The following is a 21,793-nucleotide window of genomic DNA, read 5'->3' as shown; positions in this document are numbered from 1 at the left end:
TACTTTTCAGGCCAGTCGAGCCACTGCGCATGTGCAGTCCCAAGCGCGAGTCAGGTTCCTATGGGAGCCGGAGCTTCTACAGTTACGCCGCCTTCACACTGGCAGTTGAAATCAGCTCCGATACGGCTCCGAAACGACCACTATATATATATATATATATATATATATATATATATATATATATATATATATATATTATACCACTATATCACATTTAGTTCGATGTCTGCCTTCAATTTAATTGTATTAACTGCCCTAATAACGTTAGCAAATCATGAAAATAAAAAAATGACATGAAAACTTAACTTTTAATAAAATAAATAATGATTTTATAACGATAAGAATTCAGGTTTGTTTATCAGTATCATAGCAACGCTAACTTCCGCTGGAATTGTTGGATAGGAACCGTCCGTAGCTTTTCGCAAGAGTTCAATTTTTTGAACGCATCCGGATGACCAACGGACACGATTTTCTTCGCACCGCACTCGGTCGGACCCGTTTCGGACCCATTCGCATGCGATCTGCGAATCTCCATAGGAAATGAATGACTTCCGGTCGTTTCGGAGCCGTATCGGAGCTGATTTCAACTGCCAGTGTGAAGGCGGCGTTAGAATAGCCTACAGATCATACGAAGTTTAAAACGTTTAAATATACATATAAAGTAGTAATTAATTAATGTATATGAATATTAGTTGATTATTGGCTATTAGAGCTGGTTGGCTATTAGAGACGGAGACGCGCAAAGATGGCAATGAACGCGCTGTTTTATTTGTGACCGTGCTGTGCTTATTCCATTCATTCGAGTAGCCTATCATATTCCACAATGCTTAAATCATTTAAATATACATTCAATAATCTACGATATCATAACATGTAGTAGCCTATTTGAGTTGATATTGCCAAGCTCTGATTTCTAAGAGATGCATGCACGCATAGACGGATTTGTGCTCGTTTCATTTTTACTCTCACTCATTCACTTCACTCATTATTCCATAGAGATAAAAAAAAATTGGCTTCGGGAACACCCCTAATCTACTCCAGTAAAAAATATGGAGGATGACCCACCCACATTATTTATCTTTTAGATTTGGGCGGGGGGCGATATTTTTTTTCACAGGATGGTAGGGGAAGACTCATGAATATTCATTAGGGAACTCATGCCTGATTGGTCTGATGACCTACCCCCTAACCCCGCCCCTAAACCTACCCGTCACTGGGGGTCTGATGACCTACCCCTAACCCCGCCCCTAAACCTACCAGTCACTGGGGTTAAGACCAATCAGGGATGAGTTCCCTAATAAATATTCATGAGTCTTCCCCTACCATCCTGTGAAAAAAAATATCGCGGGCGGGGGTGTACCAGCCCCGCCCACAATGCTTCTCATTGGTTAGTGGCAAAGTGATGACGTCGATCGATGTGGGGCCGCACCTGGGGCGGGGCTGCACGTCTCTACCCGCCAACATCTCTTCTCATTGGTTACTGACGTGAACTCATGACGTAGATTCTAGCATGTTTTCATTTCCGCTGTTCATCTCTGGTAAGTACAGGCAAGCTACTCTTCTTTTCTCTAATTTTATTTACAATTTTTAATTCTGAAGTGGCGTTTAGTGTGATGATAAAATGAAGTGATGTAAAAATAAGATTGTGTAACTTTACTCACCATATTGCACAAATAACTAGGGCAGCTTTTCCCAAAAGCATCGTAGGTGTGTGTCTTTAGTTTAGGATATAGTGTTAAAACAAGGCCCTTAAAAAGAAATACAGTGGCAAAACTGAACCAGTAAAATAGGATTTAAGAGTTAATAGTAACAATATACAAAGTTATATTGTAGGACTTTTTTTTCTATTAATAAATGTATTAAATGTAAACTATTTTGATATTATTGTTATTAATAAGTATACATTTATTTAATTGAACATGAAACTACATTCAATAGTAATACAAATTCAACAAAACTCCTTGGAAAGTATGGCTTGTTTTATATATTGCATACTGTTACTTATACTTATGCTGCTATACAGTATATGCTCAATCCTTCTGCTGGAGGGCAACTGTCCTGTAGAGTTCAGCTCCAACCCCAGTTAAATATACTTGAACCAGCCAATCAAGGTCTTACTAGACATACTAGAAGCTTCCAGGCAGGTGTGTGTGGAGGCAGGTGTGTGTGGAGGCAGGTGTGTGTGGAGGCAGGTGTGTGGAGGAGGCAGTGGGGGGAGGCAGGTGTGTGGAGGCAGGTGTGTGTGGAGGCAGGTGTGTGGAGGAGGCAGTGGGGGGAGGCAGGTGTGTGGAGGCAGGTGTGTGGAGGAAGCAGGTGTGTGGAGGCAGGTGTGTGTGGAGGCAGGTGTGTGTGGAGGCAGGTGTGTGGAGGAGGCAGTGGGGGGAGGCAGGTGTGTGGAGGCAGGTGTGTGGAGGCAGGTGTGTGGAGGAGGCAGGTGTGTGGAGGCAGGTGTGTGGAGGCAGGTGTGTGGAGGCAGGTGTGTGTGGAGGCAGGTGTGTGGAGGCAGGTGTGTGGAGGCAGGTGTGTGGAGGCAGGTGTGTGTGGAGGCAGGTGTGTGGAGGCAGGTGTGTGGAGGCAGGTGTGTGGAGGCAGGTGTGTGGAGGCAGGTGTGTGGAGGCAGGTGTGTGGAGGCAGGTGTGTGGAGGCAGGTGTGTGTGGAGGCAGGTGTGTGGAGGCAGGTGTGTGGAGGCAGGTGTGTGTGGAGGCAGGTGTGTGGAGGCAGGTGTGTGGAGTCAAGCTGGAGCTAAACTCTGCAGGACAGTGGCCCTCCAGGAGCGACTTTGGACACCCCTGCACTAGAGTAATAAAATAATAAAACATTTTATGCTAATTCTGATGCTCTATACTTGCTTTTCTTTGCAGATCCTTGGCATTGTGATCCCCATTTATATTCCCTGGGTACCACTTTTGCTATTTTACTTTATATTATTTTTGTGGTAACACTTTACAATAAGGTTCATTAGTTAACATTATTTAATGCATTAACTAATATGAACTAACGATGAGGAATACATTTGTTACAGTATTAGTTAATCTTTGTTAATGTTAGTTAATAAAAATACAGCTGTTCATTGTTTGTTCATGTTAGTTCACAGTGCATTAACTAATGTTAACAAATACAACCTTTGATTTTAATAATGTATTAGTAAATGTTGAAGTTAATATTAACTAAGATTAATAAATGCTGTAAAAGTATTGTTCATTCTTAGTTCATGTTAACTAAGGTAGTTCCCTTTCAGGAACGTCGAGCTGCGTGAAACGCTGCGGGAACGCCTCTTGCGTTGTGCGTCATGAAGCACGTATGGAATCAGCCCAATGGCGAGACAGCTTCTGTTGTCTTCAGCAAGCGCTCTGTGTGTGAATCTGTCCCTGTGTTTTTGTCTGTTCTTAGTGATTGCTAGGCAGGAGTTTTTCACTTAAAAAACTATATATATATATTCACATATATCAGTATGATGAGCGAGCAGCAATACAGAAAGTGTGTTCCCCTCTGTACTCGTTTTCTCACGGGTGGGGATACACACGATCTGTGTGTTGTTTGTTTGGGAGTGCAGCATGCCCAGTCAGCTCTCGAGGGGGCTGATTGTGAGCATTGCGAGCGTTTTCCATTATGAACGCTCCGCTCCCGCCGATCACTCTTCGAGGAGAGTGGTTCGGTTCGCGCTCCCCACGGCTCGGGTCCCGCTTCTGTCGAGGCAGAGCGGCGGCGCCTGTCGTGGTGATCGCAAATGGATCTGTCAGCGGGGTTTGAGACGGGCTATGCCTTATCTCAGCCTTTACCTGCCAGTTCCAGTGCCTCAGTTCCGGGTGTGGAAGCACGCATTGCGGTTTCTTCCCCCCAGGCTGAGGCACCAATACTGCAGCTATCCAGTTCTGAGGAGCTGGATGTTGTCAGTATTGAGACAGGGGATGTTGAGGACTCGTCACCTCATTCCCCTGAACATGAGGAGGTTATGGAGGTGCTCACTCGTGCTGTATCAAAACTAAGCATTGAGTGGCCAGCTGTTAGGCAGGAATATGTTTCTAAAAGCAAGCTTGACGAACGATTTTTGCCTTCCCGCTTTCAGCCTCCACGGCGGTGCCTTCCGTTTCTTCCCCATCTCCACACCGAGGTGTCGAGGTCGTGGAAGAGACCCGCCTCTTATCGTGTGTTTAGCCCCCAGACTTCCACATATTCTAATATATCGGGGGCTAAGTTATATGGTTATGGGGTGATGCCCAAGGCGGAGGAGACTCTAGCTAGCCATCTTTCTGCTGAGTCTTCCTCGTCTCTTAAGAAACCAGCTTTACCCACCAAGCCTCTCAGAAATACTTCGGCTCTGGTGGGTAAGGCTTATTCGGCGGCTGGTCAGGCTTCGGCGTGTCTGCACACGATGTCAATATTGCAGGCATACCAAGCCGATCTTTTAAAAGATATGAGTGAGAGTGAGGAGGTCAGCACTGACGTGGTTCGAGAACTGCGTCAGGCTGCAGATTTATCTCTGCGTGCCACCAGGGAATCGGCTAAACTAATGGGCCGTTCTATGGCAGCCCTGGTGGCCGCAGAGAGACACTTGTGGCTTAATCTGTCTGATATGAAGGATAAAGAGAAAGCTTTTCTTTTGGATGCTCCACTTTCTCCATCTGGTTTATTCGGTGACGCGGTAAACACGGTCATAGATACATTTCAGGAAGAAAAGAAACAAGCTGCAGCTTTTCAAAAATTCCTCCCACTTAAAGTTCATGTCCCAGGGTCTGCTGGGCGAGGGCAGACCAAGCCGTCGACTAACTCCTCACATAGGGCGCAACAAAGGCAGAGTGTCGCGTCTCGTGGCCCCCCTTCTAAACAGTGGGAACAGACGCGACAGTCTCAGACGAAGCCTTCTAGTGGTAAGACTGATCTGAGGACAGTCATTATGGCTAGGAAGGCTTCGTCTAAGAAGTCCTGACGCCACTGGTGTCAGGATGCTGAGGGTGGTCCCCATCGTTAGAGGGAGGAGTTCACCGCTTCAGACGGTGCCCGTTCTCTCACGGTGCCCGTTCTCTCACGGTGCCCTCAGGGGTCCCTTCTGCCAACCCCGCCTTCGTGTCGGGGCGCAGACGGGCCCAGCGAGCGCTTTCCCGAGGGACGCTCGCCCCCTCTGAGGAGGGGTTTAGAGCAGTCAGACCAGTCGTCCCCTGCCGGTGCGCCGTTACAGAAGGATGGGGGGTTGCGTCCAATTTTAGATCTGTGCCTATTAAATTGTGCTGTAGCCAAGCTCAAATTCAAGATGCTTACGCTAAAGCAAATCGTGTCACAAATCAGGTCTGAGGACTGGTTTGTCACGATAGATCTGAAGGATGCATACTTCCACATCTCCATCCTTCCGCAACACAGGAAGTTCCTGAGGTTCGCTTTCGGGGGCGAAGCGTACCAATATCGTGTTCTTCCGTTTGGCCTAGCTTTATCTCCCCGCACGTTCACGAAGTGCATGGACGCAGCGCTAGTCCCGCTGCGGTTCCAGGGCATTCGTATACTGAACTACATAGAGGATTGGCTGATTCTCGCTCAATCGCAGCAGCAAGCGGCTCGGCATCGAGATGTCGTCCTCGCACACATCAAAAAATTGGGGTTGAGGCTGAATGCCAAAAAGAGTGTTCTATCTCCATCACAGATAACATCCTTTCTGGGGGTACTATGGGATTCTGTGGCAATGCGGGCTCGCCTGTCGCCTGCCCGCATCGCTTCGATTCTCTCAGCTGTAAAAAGAGTAAAGCTAGGCCAGTTGCTCACTGTAAAGCAGTTCCAGAGACTGCTGGGTCTGATGGCAGCAGCGTCCAGTGTTATACCCTGCGGCCTGCTGTACATGAGAGCATTACAGTGGTGGCTCAGGGCCAAGGGATTCTCCCCGAGGGACCTGTGTTGGGAGCTCTTTGTCGTCGTGTAACGCTAACGACAGATGCTTCCCTCACAGGCTGGGGGGCGATCATGAGTGGTCGCCCAGCACAGGGTCTGTGGCAGGACCATCATCGATTTTGGCATATAAATTGTCTAGAGATGTTGGCAGTGTTTCAGGCTCTGAAGCACTTCCTGCCAGACCTGAGAGGTCATCATGTTCTTGTCCGGTCCGACAACACATCGGTGGTCTCTTACATAAACCATCAGGGGGGTCTGCGCTCTCGCCCGTTATACAATCTGGCTCGCCGGATCCTTCTATGGTCCCAGGGGAAGCTTCTCTCATTGAGGGCGATTTATCTCCCGGGGTATTTAAATCGGGGAGCGGACATCCTGTCGAGGCAGGGGCCGAGGCCCGGGGAATGGAGACTCCACCCCGAGGTGGTGGAGCTCCTTTGGATGCAGTATGGTCGTGCCGAGGTAGACCTATTTGCGTCCAGGGAGACATCACACCGTCCACTGTGGTTTTCTCTCAGTCATCCAGCCCCGCAGGGGTTGGACGCTATGGTGCAGGCGTGGCCGAGGTCACGCCTGTACGCCTTTCCCCCGATTCCTCTGCTCCCAGGAGTTCTGGAGAGGGTTCGCCGGGACGGGGTCAGTCTATTATTGGTAGCCCCGTTTTGGCCGGCCCAAGTATGGTTCACGGACCTAGTGTCTCTTCTAGACGGCTCTCCTCTGGAGATTCCGATCAGGAGGGACCTTCTCTCTCAGGCGAGTGGGTTGATACTTCACCCCCGCCCAGAGTTGTGGAAGCTATGGGCTTGGCCTCAGAGGGGTCCCAGCTCGTACACTGTAAACCCAGATTTTGTTTCTAATTAAACTTACGAGTGATCATTACTTATTATTTTATGTTTTGTCAAAACCTGCTATCATTACTAAACAACATTAGTTGTTTGTACTATTTAGCTGAAAGATTAATTGCACTAATCATGTTTAGTAGAGATAACTTGGCATGTTTAGTTTCATAAGGAAGGGGAGGGGCTAATTCAAAAACCTGCCTGGACACGTGAAAAGACCCGCGCGTCTAACGTGCGTCCAAGAGGCTCTACACCTGGCGGGACGAGCACAGGCCTCGGCAGCAGACGGTACCCTGACTAGGAAGCAACATTACTGCAATTGGAATGGTTAGTATTTAAAATAACTATTGTAGCCTAGTTATATTTGTGGGAATTTTTAATTCCCAAAAGCTTGCAGATAATTTGTTGACGCAACTTTTTTTTCCGTCTAATGTTACTGTTTGAACTTGTGCATGGTGTTAATACATGCTTATTGCTAACACTATCTAACTAAGTTAATCAAAAAAGTGTCATCTGAATGTTTAAGTTAGCTTAGTGTTAACAGTCTAAGGATTGCTCACATACCGGCGAGTTTGCTCGACTGTATCATATACATAAATGTCATTTTACAAAATAGAAAAGCGATTCAACCGCTGTTGGGGCAAATGAGTGTAAATTAGCACTCGCTGTGGTGGTGTAAATAATAATGAATAATTATCGATTTTCAAATATTGCTCCTGTGAATACAGAACGGAATATTTTGTAGCCTTTTTTGCCGTCAATACTGGCGACGTTGTCTTTGCTGTAATCAAATTTGCTGTAATAATTTTTACCATTATTTATTTTTCACCATGACACTCTTATATTGATTAAAGTTGTTTTTCAAATGAGAAATATAATGTAATGATTGTGCTCTTCTGTTATTCTTTATTTAGGAATCTGATGTTGATGATTATTTTCGTGACCTTGACGTTGGGATACTTCTTATTGCGCGTGAAGGTGCTGTGCTCACGTCTTCCCAGCATCTCAGTCCAGCCTCGTTGAAAATCATCATTGAGGGAGAAGTTGTAATGGAGAACATTCAAGATCTGCCAAAAGCAATGTGCATTCTGTTTGGACTCATGTATGCACTCCATCTTTACTACCAAGACCATGAAGCTCACATTTCAGTTCATCCAACAGGTATTGCTATTGTTAGGCCACACTGACCTAAAGCCAAAGATACAGACTTTGAAAAATCAGCTCGCAATGTAAAAAGAGAGGTCAAGTCTACTGTAAGAAGCTGTTGACTACATTTTTCTTTTTGCCACACTAGTAAAATACTTTCTTACCTGTGGGGTAAACCTTTTTATTTTCTGTAAAACTAGCGGACGAACAGACACACGTAAAATGCAGACACACACGTAGAACACCCACACACAACACACACAAACAACACTGACACACACTTAAATGCTGTAGGAATCATGCTGAAGGATGTGACTTGTGTGAAAATTTAAACTGAGAAGAGTTGTAGCAGAAAGACATAGGCCTAAGACATTATTGTTCCAGTTCTTCACCAGTCTATGTAGATTGTTCTGATATGATAGTCTGTTGGTTCATGCTCTGTCCTCCCTTCATTTAGCCAGATGAAACAGATCCTGTTTGTTTGCGTTTTCTTGTACATTTGAGTGGGTGTTTCTGGTAAATTTTATTTTGTTTATGGATTTACCACTCAGGGGACATCTATGGTTTTATCTTGTAAATTTGTGACACATACAACACCCACACACGGCAACACCGACACGGGCAACACACACGGACAACACCCACACACAGGGCAACACAGACACGGGCAACACACACGGACAACACCAACACCCACGGCAACACATACACGGGCAACACACACGGACAACACCCACACACACGGCAACACAGACACAGGCAACACAGACGGACAACACCCACACCCACGGCAACACACACACGGGCAACACACACGGACAACACCCACACACACGCTAACACACACGGACAACACCCACACTCACACTGCAACACAGACACGGGCAACACACACGGACAACACCCACACACACGGCAACACAGACACGGGCAACACACACGGACAACACCCACACACACGCTAACACACACGGACAACACCCACACACACACTGCAACACAGACACGGGCAACACACACGGACAACACCCACACACGGCAACACCGACACGGGCAACACACACGGACAACACCCACACAGACGGCAACACAGACACGGGCAACACACACGGACAACACCAACACCCACGGCAACACATACACGGGCAACACACACGGACAACACCCACACACACGGCAACACAGACACAGGCAACACAGACGGACAACACCCACACCCACGGCAACACACACACGGGCAACACACACGGACAACACCCACACACACGCTAACACACACAGACAACACCCACACGCACACTGCAACACAGACACGGGCAACACACACGGACAACACCCACACACGGCAACACCGACACAGGCAACACACACGGACAACACCCACACACACGGCAACACAGACACGGGCAACACACACGGACAACACCAACACCCACGGCAACACATACACGGGCAACACACACGGACAACACCCACACACACGGCAACACAGACACAGGCAACACAGACGGACATCACCCACACCCACGGCAACACACACACGGGCAACACACACGGACAACACCCACACACACGCTAACACACACGGACAACACCCACACGCACACTGCAACACAGACATGGGCAACACACATGGACAACACCCACACACGGCAACACCGACACGGGCAACACACACGGACAACACCCACACACACGGCAACACAGACACGGGCAACACACACGGACAACACCAACACCCACGGCAACACATACACGGGCAACACACACGGACAACACCCACACACACGGCAACACAGACACAGGCAACACAGACGGACAACACCCACACCCACGGCAACACACACACGGGCAACAAACACGGACAACACACATGCTAACACACACGGACAACACGCACACTGCAACACAGACACGGGCAACACACACGGACAACACCCACACACACGGCAACACAGACACGGGCAACACACACGGACAACACCCACACACACGGCAACATAGACACGGGCAACACACACGGACAACACCCACACACACGCTAACACACACGGACAACACCCACACACACACTGCAACACAGACACGGGCAACACACACGGACAACACCCACACACACGGCAACACAGACACGGGCAACACACACGGACAACACCAACACCCACGGCAACACATACACGGGCAACACACATGGACAACACCCACACACACGGCAACACAGACACAGGCAACACAGACGGACAACACCCACACCCACGGCAACACACACACGGGCAACACACACGGACAACACCCACACACACGCTAACACACACGGGACAACACCCACACGCACACTGCAACACAGACACGGGCAACACACACGGACAACACCCACACACACACTGCAACACAGACACGGGCAACACACACGGACAACACCCACACACACGGCAACACAGACACGGACAACACCCACACACACAAACAACACCCACACACACACAAGGCAACAGACACGGACAACACCCACACACACAAACAACACAGACACGGACAACACCCACACACACACAAACACATATACACCCACACACAATTGTTTCAATGATTTGAAATTACCTTTTTAAGATTCATCATTTTAGATTGGATAATTGATGTTTTGATTGTTGATGTTTACCTGATGTTTGGCTGTGTTTTGCCATTAAAAAATAAAATAAAATGCATGGAAGCATTAAGAGGTGTTTCTTTTTTTCCATCCATCCAATTTAATTGAAAATGTTTATAACATATTTTTGTTTTAAAAATCAAAAGCTAATTAAATTAGTGGAAAATACAGTAATTGTGTTAAATGATGAGTAGCAATAACAAGTCATAATAGCTAGTTTTATCTAATGATTTTGAGAACACTACTAATAAATATAAATACTAAACTTAAGGTTCCATGTTAATACAACTCAACATGTTTAGTTTCAGCTTGTGTAAAAAGTTAGGGTTCCATGTTAATACAACTCAACATGTTTAGTTTCAGCTTGTGTAAAAACTAAAGGTTCCATGTTAATACAACTCAACATGTTTAGTTTCAGCTTGTGTAAAAACTAAGGGTTCCATGTTAATACAACTCATACCACTTTAGTTTTTACACAAGCTGAAACTAAACATGTTGAGTTGTATTAACATGGAACCTTTAGTTTTTACACAAGCTGAAACTAAACATGTTAAGGCAACGGGTTTCCACGCGATTTGCGAGTAAAGTCAACTAATTCGGGTTAAGAGTGTAGGGGCTGGTCTCTCAACCGAGGTTGTTGAGACCATCCTTCATTCCAGAGCTCCTTCCACGAGGAGGTAATATGCCTTGAAGTGGAGGCTCTTCACTTCTTGGTGTGGAGAACACCTGTTGGACCCAGTTAACTGCCCAGTGGGTGCAGTGCTGGAGTTCCTGCAGGAACGTTTCTCCTCAGGGCTATCCCCCTCCACACTAAAGGTGTATGTGGCGGCACTTGCTGCTTACCATGTCCCTTTCAGTGGAGTCTCTCTGGGGAGACACCCATTTATAACTCGCTTTCTTCGTGGTACTTTGAGGCTGAGGCCTGTAGTCCGCACGAGGGTGCCAGCATGGGACTTAGCTATCGCCCTAGAAGGTCTTTCCCTAGCTCCCTTTGAGTCTATTGAAGAAGTTGCTGATAAGTTTATTACTTTGAAGACTATTTTTCTCCTTGCCATTTCTTCTCTTTAGAGAATCGGAGATATTCAGGCTCTCTCGGTTGCTCCTTCGTGTTTGGAGTTTTCACCTGGGATGGTGAAGGCTTTTCTCCACCCCAGGCCAGGTTATGTCCCTAAGGTTCCTACCAATGTGGCCAGACCTATAGTTCTGCAGGCCTTCTGTCCTCCTCCTTTTACATCATCTGATCAGGAAAAACTTAATCTGCTCTGCCCTGTTCGGGCTTTAGATGCTTACATCCACAGAGCTGCCCTGTGGAGAAAATCAGAATAGCTGTTCGTTTGTTTTGGACCACATAAGAAGGGGTCCCCAGTGTCTAAGCAGAGGATGAGCAAGTGGGTGGTTGAGGCTATCTCACTTGCCTATGAGTCGGTTGGTCAGCCTTCACCTTTGGCTGTCCGAGCTCACTCTACCAGGAGCATGGCGGCTTCCAAAGCCTTATTGTCAGGAGTCTCCCTCCAGGACATTTGTGATGCGGCAGGCTGGTCCTCACCGCATACTTTCGTCAGGTTTTATGACCTAGACCTCAACTCCACCCCTGGGGCGCAGGTGCTTTCGGCTGAATTTAATCTTTGAAGTCTGAAGCAAGTCGATCAAGGGAATGCCGGGAGTATGGCAACGACACGCAGCGTCTCGTTCCTTCAGGGAACTAGGGTTACATACGTAACCCGGGACGTTAATTAATGTTAACTAATGAACCTTATTGTAAAGTGTTACCATTTTTGTTTTGCTGTGTTAATTATTCTCTAACTCTTACTCTAGTCCTCCATTTCTCTCACCTATTTTTTGTTGTTGTTTACTTTATAACTCAAAGGCTCTTTTAAGAGCCACCCCCCCCCCCCCCCCCCCCCCCCCCGCAAAAATGCACACAAATGTGTTTAGCAAGGGGGAGTGTGAGCAGTATTTAAAAGACTGCAGTAGTAAGTGCCCATTCTGTCAGTACACCAGCATGCCACAGCTGATGTATTACCACATCAAAAATCATTTTCTATCCTGTCCTAATCTATCTATCCTTCTATCTCTCTCTCTGTCTGTCTATCTATCTCTACCTATCTGTCATGTCTATCTGTCTGTCTGTGTCTGATAAACTGTATTGCCTTCAAAACATTCAGCTTCAAAACTATTTTGATATTCAAACTGAAAACCTTCAAACTTTTAAAACTATTTCAAACTTTTAGGATAGGCTTTCTCAAGCCAAATTAAAGTTTGTCTTGACATTAAAGTTCTGTATTTTATCTAAATTAGGTGTTGTGAACTGGAGTGCATTTCCCAGAGAATATAGGCAAGAGTTCCGGGTGCCGTACTCGATGACTCTGTGCTTGCACTGAAATACACAAGGACTGCCCATCTGGGTCTGTGGTGATGGCAGAAGAGGAGTCCTGCGTGTGTGTGTGATGGCAGAAGACGAGTCCTGCGTGTGTGTGTGATGGCTGAAGACGAGTCCTGCGTGTGTGTGTGTGTGTGTGACGGCAGAAGACGAGTCCTGCGTGTGTGTGTGTGTGTGTGTGTGTGTGTGTGTGTGTGTGTGATGGCAGAAGACGAGTCCTGCGTGTGTGTGTGATGGCAGAAGAGGAGTCCTGCGTGTGTGTGTGATGGCTGAAGACGAGTCCTGCGTGTGTGTGTGATGGCAGAAGAGGAGTCCTGCGTGTGTGTGTGATGGCTGAAGACGAGTCCTGCGTGTGTGTGTGATGGCAGAAGAGGAGTCCTGCGTGTGTGTGTGATGGCAGAAGAGGAGTCCTGCGTGTGTGTGTGATGGCAGAAGAGGAGTCCTGCGTGTGTGTGTGTGTGTGTGATGGCTGAAGACGAGTCCTGCGTGTGTGTGTGATGGCAGAAGAGGAGTCCTGCGTGTGTGTGTGATGGCAGAAGAGGAGTCCTGCGTGTGTGTGTGATGGCAGAAGAGGAGTCCTGCGTGTGTGTGTGTGTGTGTGATGGCAGAAGAGGAGTCCTGCGTGTGTGTGTGTGTGTGTGTGTGTGATGGCAGAAGAGGAGTCCTGCGTGTGTGTGTGTGATGGCAGAAGAGGAGTCCTGCGTGTGTGTGTGTGTGTGATGGCAGAAGACGAGTCCTGCGTGTGTGTGTGATGGCTGAAGACGAGTCCTGCGTGTGTGTGTGTGTGTGTGTGTGTGTGTGTGTGTGTGTGATGGCAGAAGACGAGTCCTGCGTGTGTGTGTGTGTGATGGCAGAAGACGAGTCCTGCGTGTGTGTGTGTGTGTGATGGCAGAAGGGGAGTCCTGCGTGTGTGTGTGATGGCAGAAGAGGAGTCCTGCGTGTGTGTGTGTGTGATGGCAGAAGAGGAGTCCTGCGTGTGTGTGTGTGTGTGATGGCAGAAGAGAGGAGTCCTGCGTGTGTGTGTGTGTGATGGCAGAAGAGGAGTCCTGCGTGTGTGTGTGATGGCAGAAGAGGAGTCCTGCGTGTGTGTGTGTGTGATGGCAGAAGAGGAGTCCTGCGTGTGTGTGTGTGATGGCAGAAGAGGAGTCCTGCGTGTGTGTGTGTGTGATGGCAGAAGAGGAGTCCTGCGTGTGTGTGTGATGGCAGAAGAGGAGTCCTGCGTGTGTGTGTGAGGGCAGAAGAGGAGTCCTGCGTGTGTGTGTGTGTGATGGCGGAAGAGGAGTCCTGCGTGTGTGTGTGTGATGGCAGAAGACGAGTCCTGCGTGTGTGTGTGTGTGTGTGTGTGTGTGTGTGTGTGTGTGTGTGTGTGTGTGTGTGTGTGTGTGTGATGGCAGAAGAGGAGTCCTGTGTGGATTCTGTTCCGAGAAGGAGGTTGAGGGCTATTGCTCGGTTGATTGTTTTTTCAATGATGGAGGGGAATATCAGGCTGAGTAGATTGTGTGTGAGTGTACGTGTGTGTGAGTGTACGTGTGTGTGAGTGTGTGTGTGTACGTGTGTGTGTACGTGTGTGTGAGTGTACGTGTGTGTACGTGTGTGTGTGTGTGTGTGTGTGTACGTGTGTGTGAGTGTACGTGTGTGTGTGAGTGTGTGTGTGAGTGTACGTGTGTGTGAGTGTTTGTGTGTGTGAGTGTACGTACGTGTGTGTGTGAGTGTGTGTGAGTGTACGTGTGTGTGAGTGTACGTGTGTGAGTGTACGTGTGTGTGTGTGTGTGTGTACGTGATTATCTGTATGTGTGCATATCTCTACACAATTATTCTTGTTTTGAAATAAAAGTTATCACTGGTATGAGTTTGGTTTTTTGAGTTGGCATGCATTCTATGTGATAAAGAGATTGACAATGTACTTTATGTAGTTGGTTTAACTTCAAACTACTTTATTGGCATAAATGTTTTATAATAACCTATATAATGCACAAAAATAAACAAGAACTATTACAGAGGAATGATTAAAATAAGAAATATATAAGGTGCCATTAATGTTTACAGTAATTTTGTAATTTACACAGTGAAGTGCAATAGAATGTGAAAAACTTTTAAAATACTACACAGACAGGGGCGGTTCTAGAGGCGGGGCCACAGGGGCCCTGGCCCCTGCTGAAATCTGATTGGCCCCTGATTGGCCCCCATTTCTAGGAGTGGGGGGAAAGTCAATTCTTAGATGCATCGCGATGCGGACGTGGACGATTCTGAATCGATTCACAAATGTCAAAGATCGATTTTCTAAAAAAAAAAAAAATAACGTAATATTGACGGAATGCAAAAGGCGGAACTCTAAAGCGGACGTGCAGTGCGCGGACAGTCTGTGGCGTGCACATAACAGAGTCGCGCTCATAGACGCATGATGACTGAGCGCCAAATTCGAACGGCACCCTCTTCGTTAAAAGCTATAACGTATGGAAAATTGACAATTTCATTGTTACCTATTTAGTATTTTTTTTAATGAGAGCTGCTTTCTGTATTGTTTAGTTTTCACATCAAAATGCTGTAAACCGATCTGTTAATACTGCCCTGCAATATGTGCAATGCCAGTCGCAAAAAGGTGCATGCGCTCTCTGCAGATGTTCATTCACTTTTTTGTATAAGCTGTTTTTGATTGTGGTATACAGCAAACATTTCAAGTCATAACTCTTTATTATTTAGTTGTGTATAAGAGCGGCTTTGTATGTTACTAATAGCAGCTAAGTCCACAAGCATTATGTTTGTATGAGATCTGCTGGTACATAATTCTATATTTTTGAATGAAAACTGTTTGTGAATTTGCTACAGCAAAATGTTTATTTTTGTCTGAAGGATTATATTGCTCATTGGAAATAACAAGAGGATGTTGGTTAGAAGTATATTATGCTAGAGATTCAGAATATGCTGAGGTTTGTATTAATGTACTATAAGTACGCTGCTAGAACAGGCACACATTTATTTTCCTTTTGGTTCTTTGTAATGTTGGGGCATATGCTGGCAAATGTAACCTTACAGTTGACTTGCCAAATCACTTCCATTTGTTTTATTTAATAAAAATGATTAAAGTTAGTATTGGAAGTAAGTTAATTATGGGTCATCATAAATACTTGCCTTCAAAGTACCAAGTAGTAAAAAAAAAAAAATAATAATTTTATAATCGTTACCCTCTGAACCGTAATCGAATCGTGAGGTGCCTAGAGATTCCCACCCATCAATCGTTGACGAGAAGAGCAACCGGAGAATTCTTCACAACGATCATGCAATTCCACCCCCAAACAATTAACAATAATTTACTGTTCATAAGCGACGACATGATTATGAAACTTAACTGGCTTTACTGGCTCATAATTTTTTATTAGAGCGTTTGAAAAAGGAATGACGGCCGAAATGTATTTGCACCCTACTGAATAAATTATTTTGTGTGCTTGAATGTACCCTGTATTTGGCCCCTGAATGTAACATGTGGCCCCTTAATGGCCCCTGTTACAGAAAAATCCTAGAACCGCCACTGTACACAGATATTACACAATATATACTCTGTAATTCCTTATAAGTTTACCTTAGATCAGACATAGTTAAAACAATGGATATGGGCTCTACTCGTTTTTGCTGCTTTCATTATTACTTTACAGTTTTTTTAATACTTTATCATTTTATGAAAGTATTTCAAATTTGCGCATTCGTCATTACTGTACCACTTAACGCAAATACGATGCATGCGCTATCAGCGCGATATAGCGCATGAGTTTTAAAGACTGCATTGTTTTCAAACACATTTCCTATTTACCCTGACGTCGACGTCATTACTGTGCCAATAACCAGAGAAGCGTTGGTGCGGCCCTGCCTCGATCGACGTCATCACATTGCCACTAACCAATGAGACGCGTTATGGGCGGGGCTGCCCCGATCTGCAGGCTGCAGCCAGGTGTACTTGCCCATTATTCACAATTGGCAGTCTATGATAGAAGTGCGTCAGTAAGTTTGCAAACTCATGATCCCTTTGTCCCGATGCAGCACCTCCCACGAATTACACTATACTGAATAGTCCACATTAAACAGTCTGACAGTGAACTGCACACACACCAGTAAACGTTTTGAACTGAAGTGTTGCTTTATTTTGTGAAAATGTCTGAGAAAGTTGTGTTGCATTACTTCAATGGAAGAGGGAAAATGGAGTCGATCCGATGGCTTCTGGCCGCAGCTGGAGTCGAGGTTTGTTGCTCTGGAAAACTTGTCCATCTCTATGCTAAAACAAAAGGCAGTTGCAAAAAGTGGAAATCGATTAACACTTTACATATATGTACTTTTCCTAAGGCTGTGCAATAAAGGTAGTTTGTTTGCATATGACAATCACAAAACACCTGCTTTAATTAGAAACTGAATGTGTGCATTGTAATGTGATCTCGAGATTAATGCGTTTTTTTTGCCTTGATTTTATTTTGTTCTTGTATTCACAGTTTGAGGAAGTGTTTTTGACCAAGAGGGAGCATTATGAAAAACTGCTGAATGGTCAGTTCAGTAAATTCCTCATCAGTCATCTTTTGTTATTTTATGAATATATTATTACATCATATTTTATTATTATTTATTGTATATGAATGTGATTCCTGTGTGTATTGTAGATGGAGCCCTGATGTTTCAGCAAGTGCCTTTGGTTGAAATAGACGGGATGCAGCTTGTGCAGTCAAAGCCTATCCTGAATTACATTGCTGGAAAATACAACCTCTACGGAAAAGACCTTAAAGAACGGGCTATGTAAATATAAAATTTTAATGCAAATTTGTTCCGTAACTGTTATGAAACTAGGTGCCAGTAATCAGTTAATTTAACCCTCATCCTTCCCTCGCACTTTATAACATATTTCCCTCACGGGTCAAAATGACCAGAAGCACTAAAATTATACTTTTTTTAATATATTTTTTTATTTTGATAATATTTTTTCTATTTTTAAAGCAATTGTTTGGGAGATTTTTTGTAATTTTTTATTTTATTTATCTTTAAATCACTAGATTTGATCAATAAATAATAAATAAATTGTAATTTAATCCCTCACATTCTTTCAACTTAAATTCAAAATAACTCAAAATAACAATTTCATGCTTTAAAGGCTGATTTAACTTCTGCGTCGTTGTCCGTGTTGATGCGCAATTACACAGTCAGAGGGAGGGATCTAGCAGACCAATCACAGCGCTTGAGTCCGCGTAGAATTGAAGTCCAATTTATACTTCTGTGTCGAACTCACGCCGTAGCTGCGTCGTAGGCTGTAAGTAGGGCGCGTACCCTTCGGCGTACCTGACACGCACCTCTCCAAAAATGTAATGTAGACGACTTTGAATAAATAAATATATACAGTCATCCTAAATAAATAAAATACAGTCGAGTGCGAAGTACATCGCAGATAAACTGAAATGTTTGCTTTCGCACCCTAAAGTTGCAGAACCTTTAATTTTATGTAAAGAACACGTATTTTTCCCACCACAGCTGGAAACGTTCTCGGATACGTTTCTCTGACCCATAGTATTCGAAAATAGAATTAGTACGTCCCAAATTGTAGTATGTTGAAATGAGTGTTCCAAAGAGACCCGGATGGTCTACTATATCCGGTCAGAATCCGAAGTGCAGATCGATGCGCACTCTAACGGCTAATATTGCCCACAACCCATCGCGCGTTGGACGAGGATTCGCTTAGAACTACAAACAAAAAGTGAAAAGTGTTAAAAAAACTACAGACATGGAGGAGGCGCGTGTCCGGCGGTTATGTCCGGAGGTTTAGATAAAGGGGTTTGAGTGATTAATTATCAGTATCTAACCTGATGAAAATGTATTTATTCAAAGTCGTCTACATTATATTGCATCTGCAGCAGCATTGTGAACTTTTGTAAAGATACGTTTAGCCATTACCTTTTAAATGCATCGTTATATTCAAATTGCAAACACATGTTGAGAGTCTCCGCATGAAAGACCCACTACTGCAGAAGAACGTGCGACTACATTTCTCTCCGAAAGACTAGGAAATCAAATTAGATTGAATGGATGATTTTAACTGTGACGAGATGATTGACAGGGCAGTTTACGGTGACAGGATGATTGACAGGGCAGTTTACGGTGACAGGATGATTTACAGGGCAGTTTAGGGTGACAGGATGATTGACAGGGCAGTTTACGGTGACAGGATGATTGACAGGGCAGTTTACGGTAACAGGATGATTGACAGGGCAGTTTACAGTAACAGGATGATTGACAGGGCAGTTTACGGTGACAGGATGATTGACAGGGCAGTTTACGGTAACAGGATGATTGACAGGGCAGTTTACGGTGACAGGATGATTGACAGGGCAGTTTACGGTGACAGGATGATTGACAGGGCAGTTTACGGTGACAGGATGATTGACAGGGCAGTTTACGGTGACAGGATGATTGACAGGGCAGCTTACGGTGACAGGATGATTGACAGGGCAGTTTACGGTGACAGGATGATTGACAGGGCAGTTTACGGTGACATGATGATTGACAGGGCAGTTTACGGTAACAGGATGATTGACAGGGCAGTTTACGTGACAGGATGATTGACAGGGCAGTTTACGGTAACAGGATGATTGACAGGGCAGTTTACGGTAACAGGATGATTGACAGGGCAGCTTACGGTGACAGGATGATTGACAGGGCAGTTTACGGTGACAGGATGATTGACAGGGCAGTTTACGGTGACAGGATGATTGACAGGGCAGTTTACGGTGACAGGATGATTGACAGGGCAGTTTACGGTGACAGGATGATTGACAGGGCAGTTTACGGTAACAGGATGATTGACAGGGCAGTTTACGGTAACAGGATGATTGACAGGGCAGTTTACGGTAACAGGATGATTGACAGGGCAGTTTACGGTGACAGGATGATTTACAGGGCAGTTTAGGGTGACAGGATGATTGACAGGGCAGTTTACGGTGACAGGATGATTGACAGGGCAGTTTACGGTGACAGGATGATTGACAGGGCAGTTTACGGTAACAGGATGATTGACAGGGCAGTTTACGGTAACAGGATGATTGACAGGGCAGTTTACGGTGACAGGATGATTGACAGGGCAGTTTACGGTAACAGGATGATTGACAGGACAGTTTACGGTGACAGGATGATTGACAGGGCAGTTTAGGGTGACAGGATGATTGACAGGGCAGTTTACGGTGACAGGATGATTGACAGGGCAGTTTACAGTGACAGGATGATTTACAGGGCAGTTTAGGGTGACAGGATGATTGACAGGGCAGTTTACGGTGACAGGAACACGCGACAGATCTGTCCGTTAAAGATGCATGGATGTGATAGTATGTCCCAAAGCTTGCCTACTCTTTTGCTACACAAAGTATGTACTTTTTCTTCACAAAAAGAGTACTTACTTTTAGGTTGTAGTATAAGTAGGCGAATTGGGACTGGGCCATAGACTACATCATAATCCATTCCCCCAGACTCATCATGCCTGATTACTTCCAGCTGTTACTCATCACCTTGTTAAGCCCAGCCAATTTAAACCTGCTCACTCAGGGGGCTTTCACACTGGCAGTTTAGTTCGGAACGGGGCACGGTTCGCATGAAAAATCGCTAATGTGAACGCGGTCATGGGACCCGGGTGCGCACTGGGGTACCGAACCCGAGACTACCTGGAGGAGCTGGTCTGAGTTCGGTTGCTCCCGAGCCGTGCTGCGGTTCGCGTGTATGTGAAGGCAACACGGACTCGGGTGCGCACTTCTTCAGGAAGTAAAGTATCCTGCGCATGCGTTTTAGCCGATTATGATGTATTTAGTTAAATAAAACACACGTAAGGGATGAAGATTTACCTTGGATACGAGCAAGAGTGAGTCTGCAGTGTTTTCGCGCATAGTGCGTGCAATCAGGGCAACAAATTAATGGAAATCCACTGTCTCCTCAAAAGAGTCCATTTGCAATCAGCGGAAAGACAGCTTATGCGACACACACACACACACACACAGTTAACCTGCGTTGTACAGCTATGCATAATAGCACCAAATTAATAAAAAAACACAATATATTGACCTGCGTCGTGTTTTCTATCATGCGCCGTGCACGTTTGCAATGACGTAAGATGCACGCAAACGCACCAGAGTTCGTTAGAATCAAGTTGAAAAGTAGAAAAAGTAGTTTAAGTAGAAAACCAAACAATTCTTCAAAACATTTTCATGATGTCAAAAAAATAATTTACAAGCTTCTTTATTAAAAATTAGACGCTAGCATGGACAGAGTTATTTGAAATGTACAAGATACAGTTTGGATAAAGTGATATTATTGTGAAATTAACATTGCAACTGTTCAGTACATGTTGTCAGGAAGTGTGTGTGTGTCTGTTCATGAGCTTATAGAAGATCAGAATTTGAAACACTATCAGGAGGATGAAATAAGATCAGAATACACTCTCAGACAGATCATCATCATTCAACATCTGCACTTACAATAATGCTCAGAATTATTGGCACCCTTAGTAATAATGAACAAAGAAGCCTGTGGAAATAAATATGCATGGTTAATCCTTCTGATCTTTTATTTTTAAAAACACAATCTAACATTTCATTGAAGTAAAATAATTGAAAATGGGTGGAAAAATCTTTATGAAATAAAAAAAAATTTCACCAATACAGTTTGCCTACAATGAATGGTTCCCTTTTTTCTCAATACTCTGAGTGTTCTCCAATAATGCCTGATGGGTTTGGAGAACACCTGACGAGAGATCAGAGATCATTCCTCCAGACAGAATCTCTCCAGATCCTGCAGATTCACAAGTCCATGTTAGTGCTTCTTCTCTTCACAGGGCTCTCAAGTCTCACGCATTGGGCGTGAGACACACGCATTTCAACCCGTTCACACGCTCACACGTATGG

At 45.2% G+C, this 21,793-nt stretch overlaps 1 protein-coding gene and 1 long non-coding RNA gene across 9 annotated transcripts; both read left to right on the top strand.

The window, feature by feature from the left end:
* The first annotated feature begins 1,931 nt into the window (after positions 1 to 1,931).
* Positions 1,932 to 14,730, top strand: LOC143745505 (uncharacterized). 8 transcript variants are annotated; one of them, XR_013205998.1, is made up of 6 exons: positions 1,932 to 2,144; positions 2,723 to 2,898; positions 12,372 to 12,477; positions 12,803 to 12,972; positions 13,581 to 13,672; positions 13,711 to 14,730. It is a non-coding gene; the product is annotated as an uncharacterized LOC143745505 (long non-coding RNA). The 8 variants fall into 8 exon arrangements; XR_013205999.1 differs by lacking the exon at positions 1,932 to 2,144 and adding an exon at positions 2,648 to 2,668; XR_013206003.1 differs by lacking the exon at positions 1,932 to 2,144 and having other exon boundaries at positions 2,686 to 2,898; positions 13,711 to 14,106; positions 14,167 to 14,730.
* Positions 14,731 to 16,874: 2,144 nt separating this feature from the next.
* On the top strand, positions 16,875 to 17,677 carry LOC143745424 (glutathione S-transferase 3-like). The gene is made up of 3 exons (XM_077237525.1): positions 16,875 to 17,114; positions 17,360 to 17,411; positions 17,525 to 17,677. The coding sequence occupies exons 1-3, from the start codon at positions 17,028 to 17,030 to the stop codon at positions 17,659 to 17,661; spliced, it is 276 nt and encodes a 91-aa protein (XP_077093640.1). The 5' UTR covers positions 16,875 to 17,027; the 3' UTR covers positions 17,662 to 17,677.
* The last annotated feature ends 4,116 nt before the right edge of the window (positions 17,678 to 21,793 follow it).

This window comes from Siphateles boraxobius, unplaced genomic scaffold (assembly GCF_051911475.1).
Source record: "Siphateles boraxobius isolate OS27281-9 unplaced genomic scaffold, OSU_SipBor_1 204, whole genome shotgun sequence".
Classification (NCBI taxonomy): Eukaryota; Metazoa; Chordata; class Actinopteri; order Cypriniformes; family Leuciscidae; genus Siphateles; species Siphateles boraxobius.
This window is presented reverse-complemented; position numbering and strand designations above follow the sequence as displayed.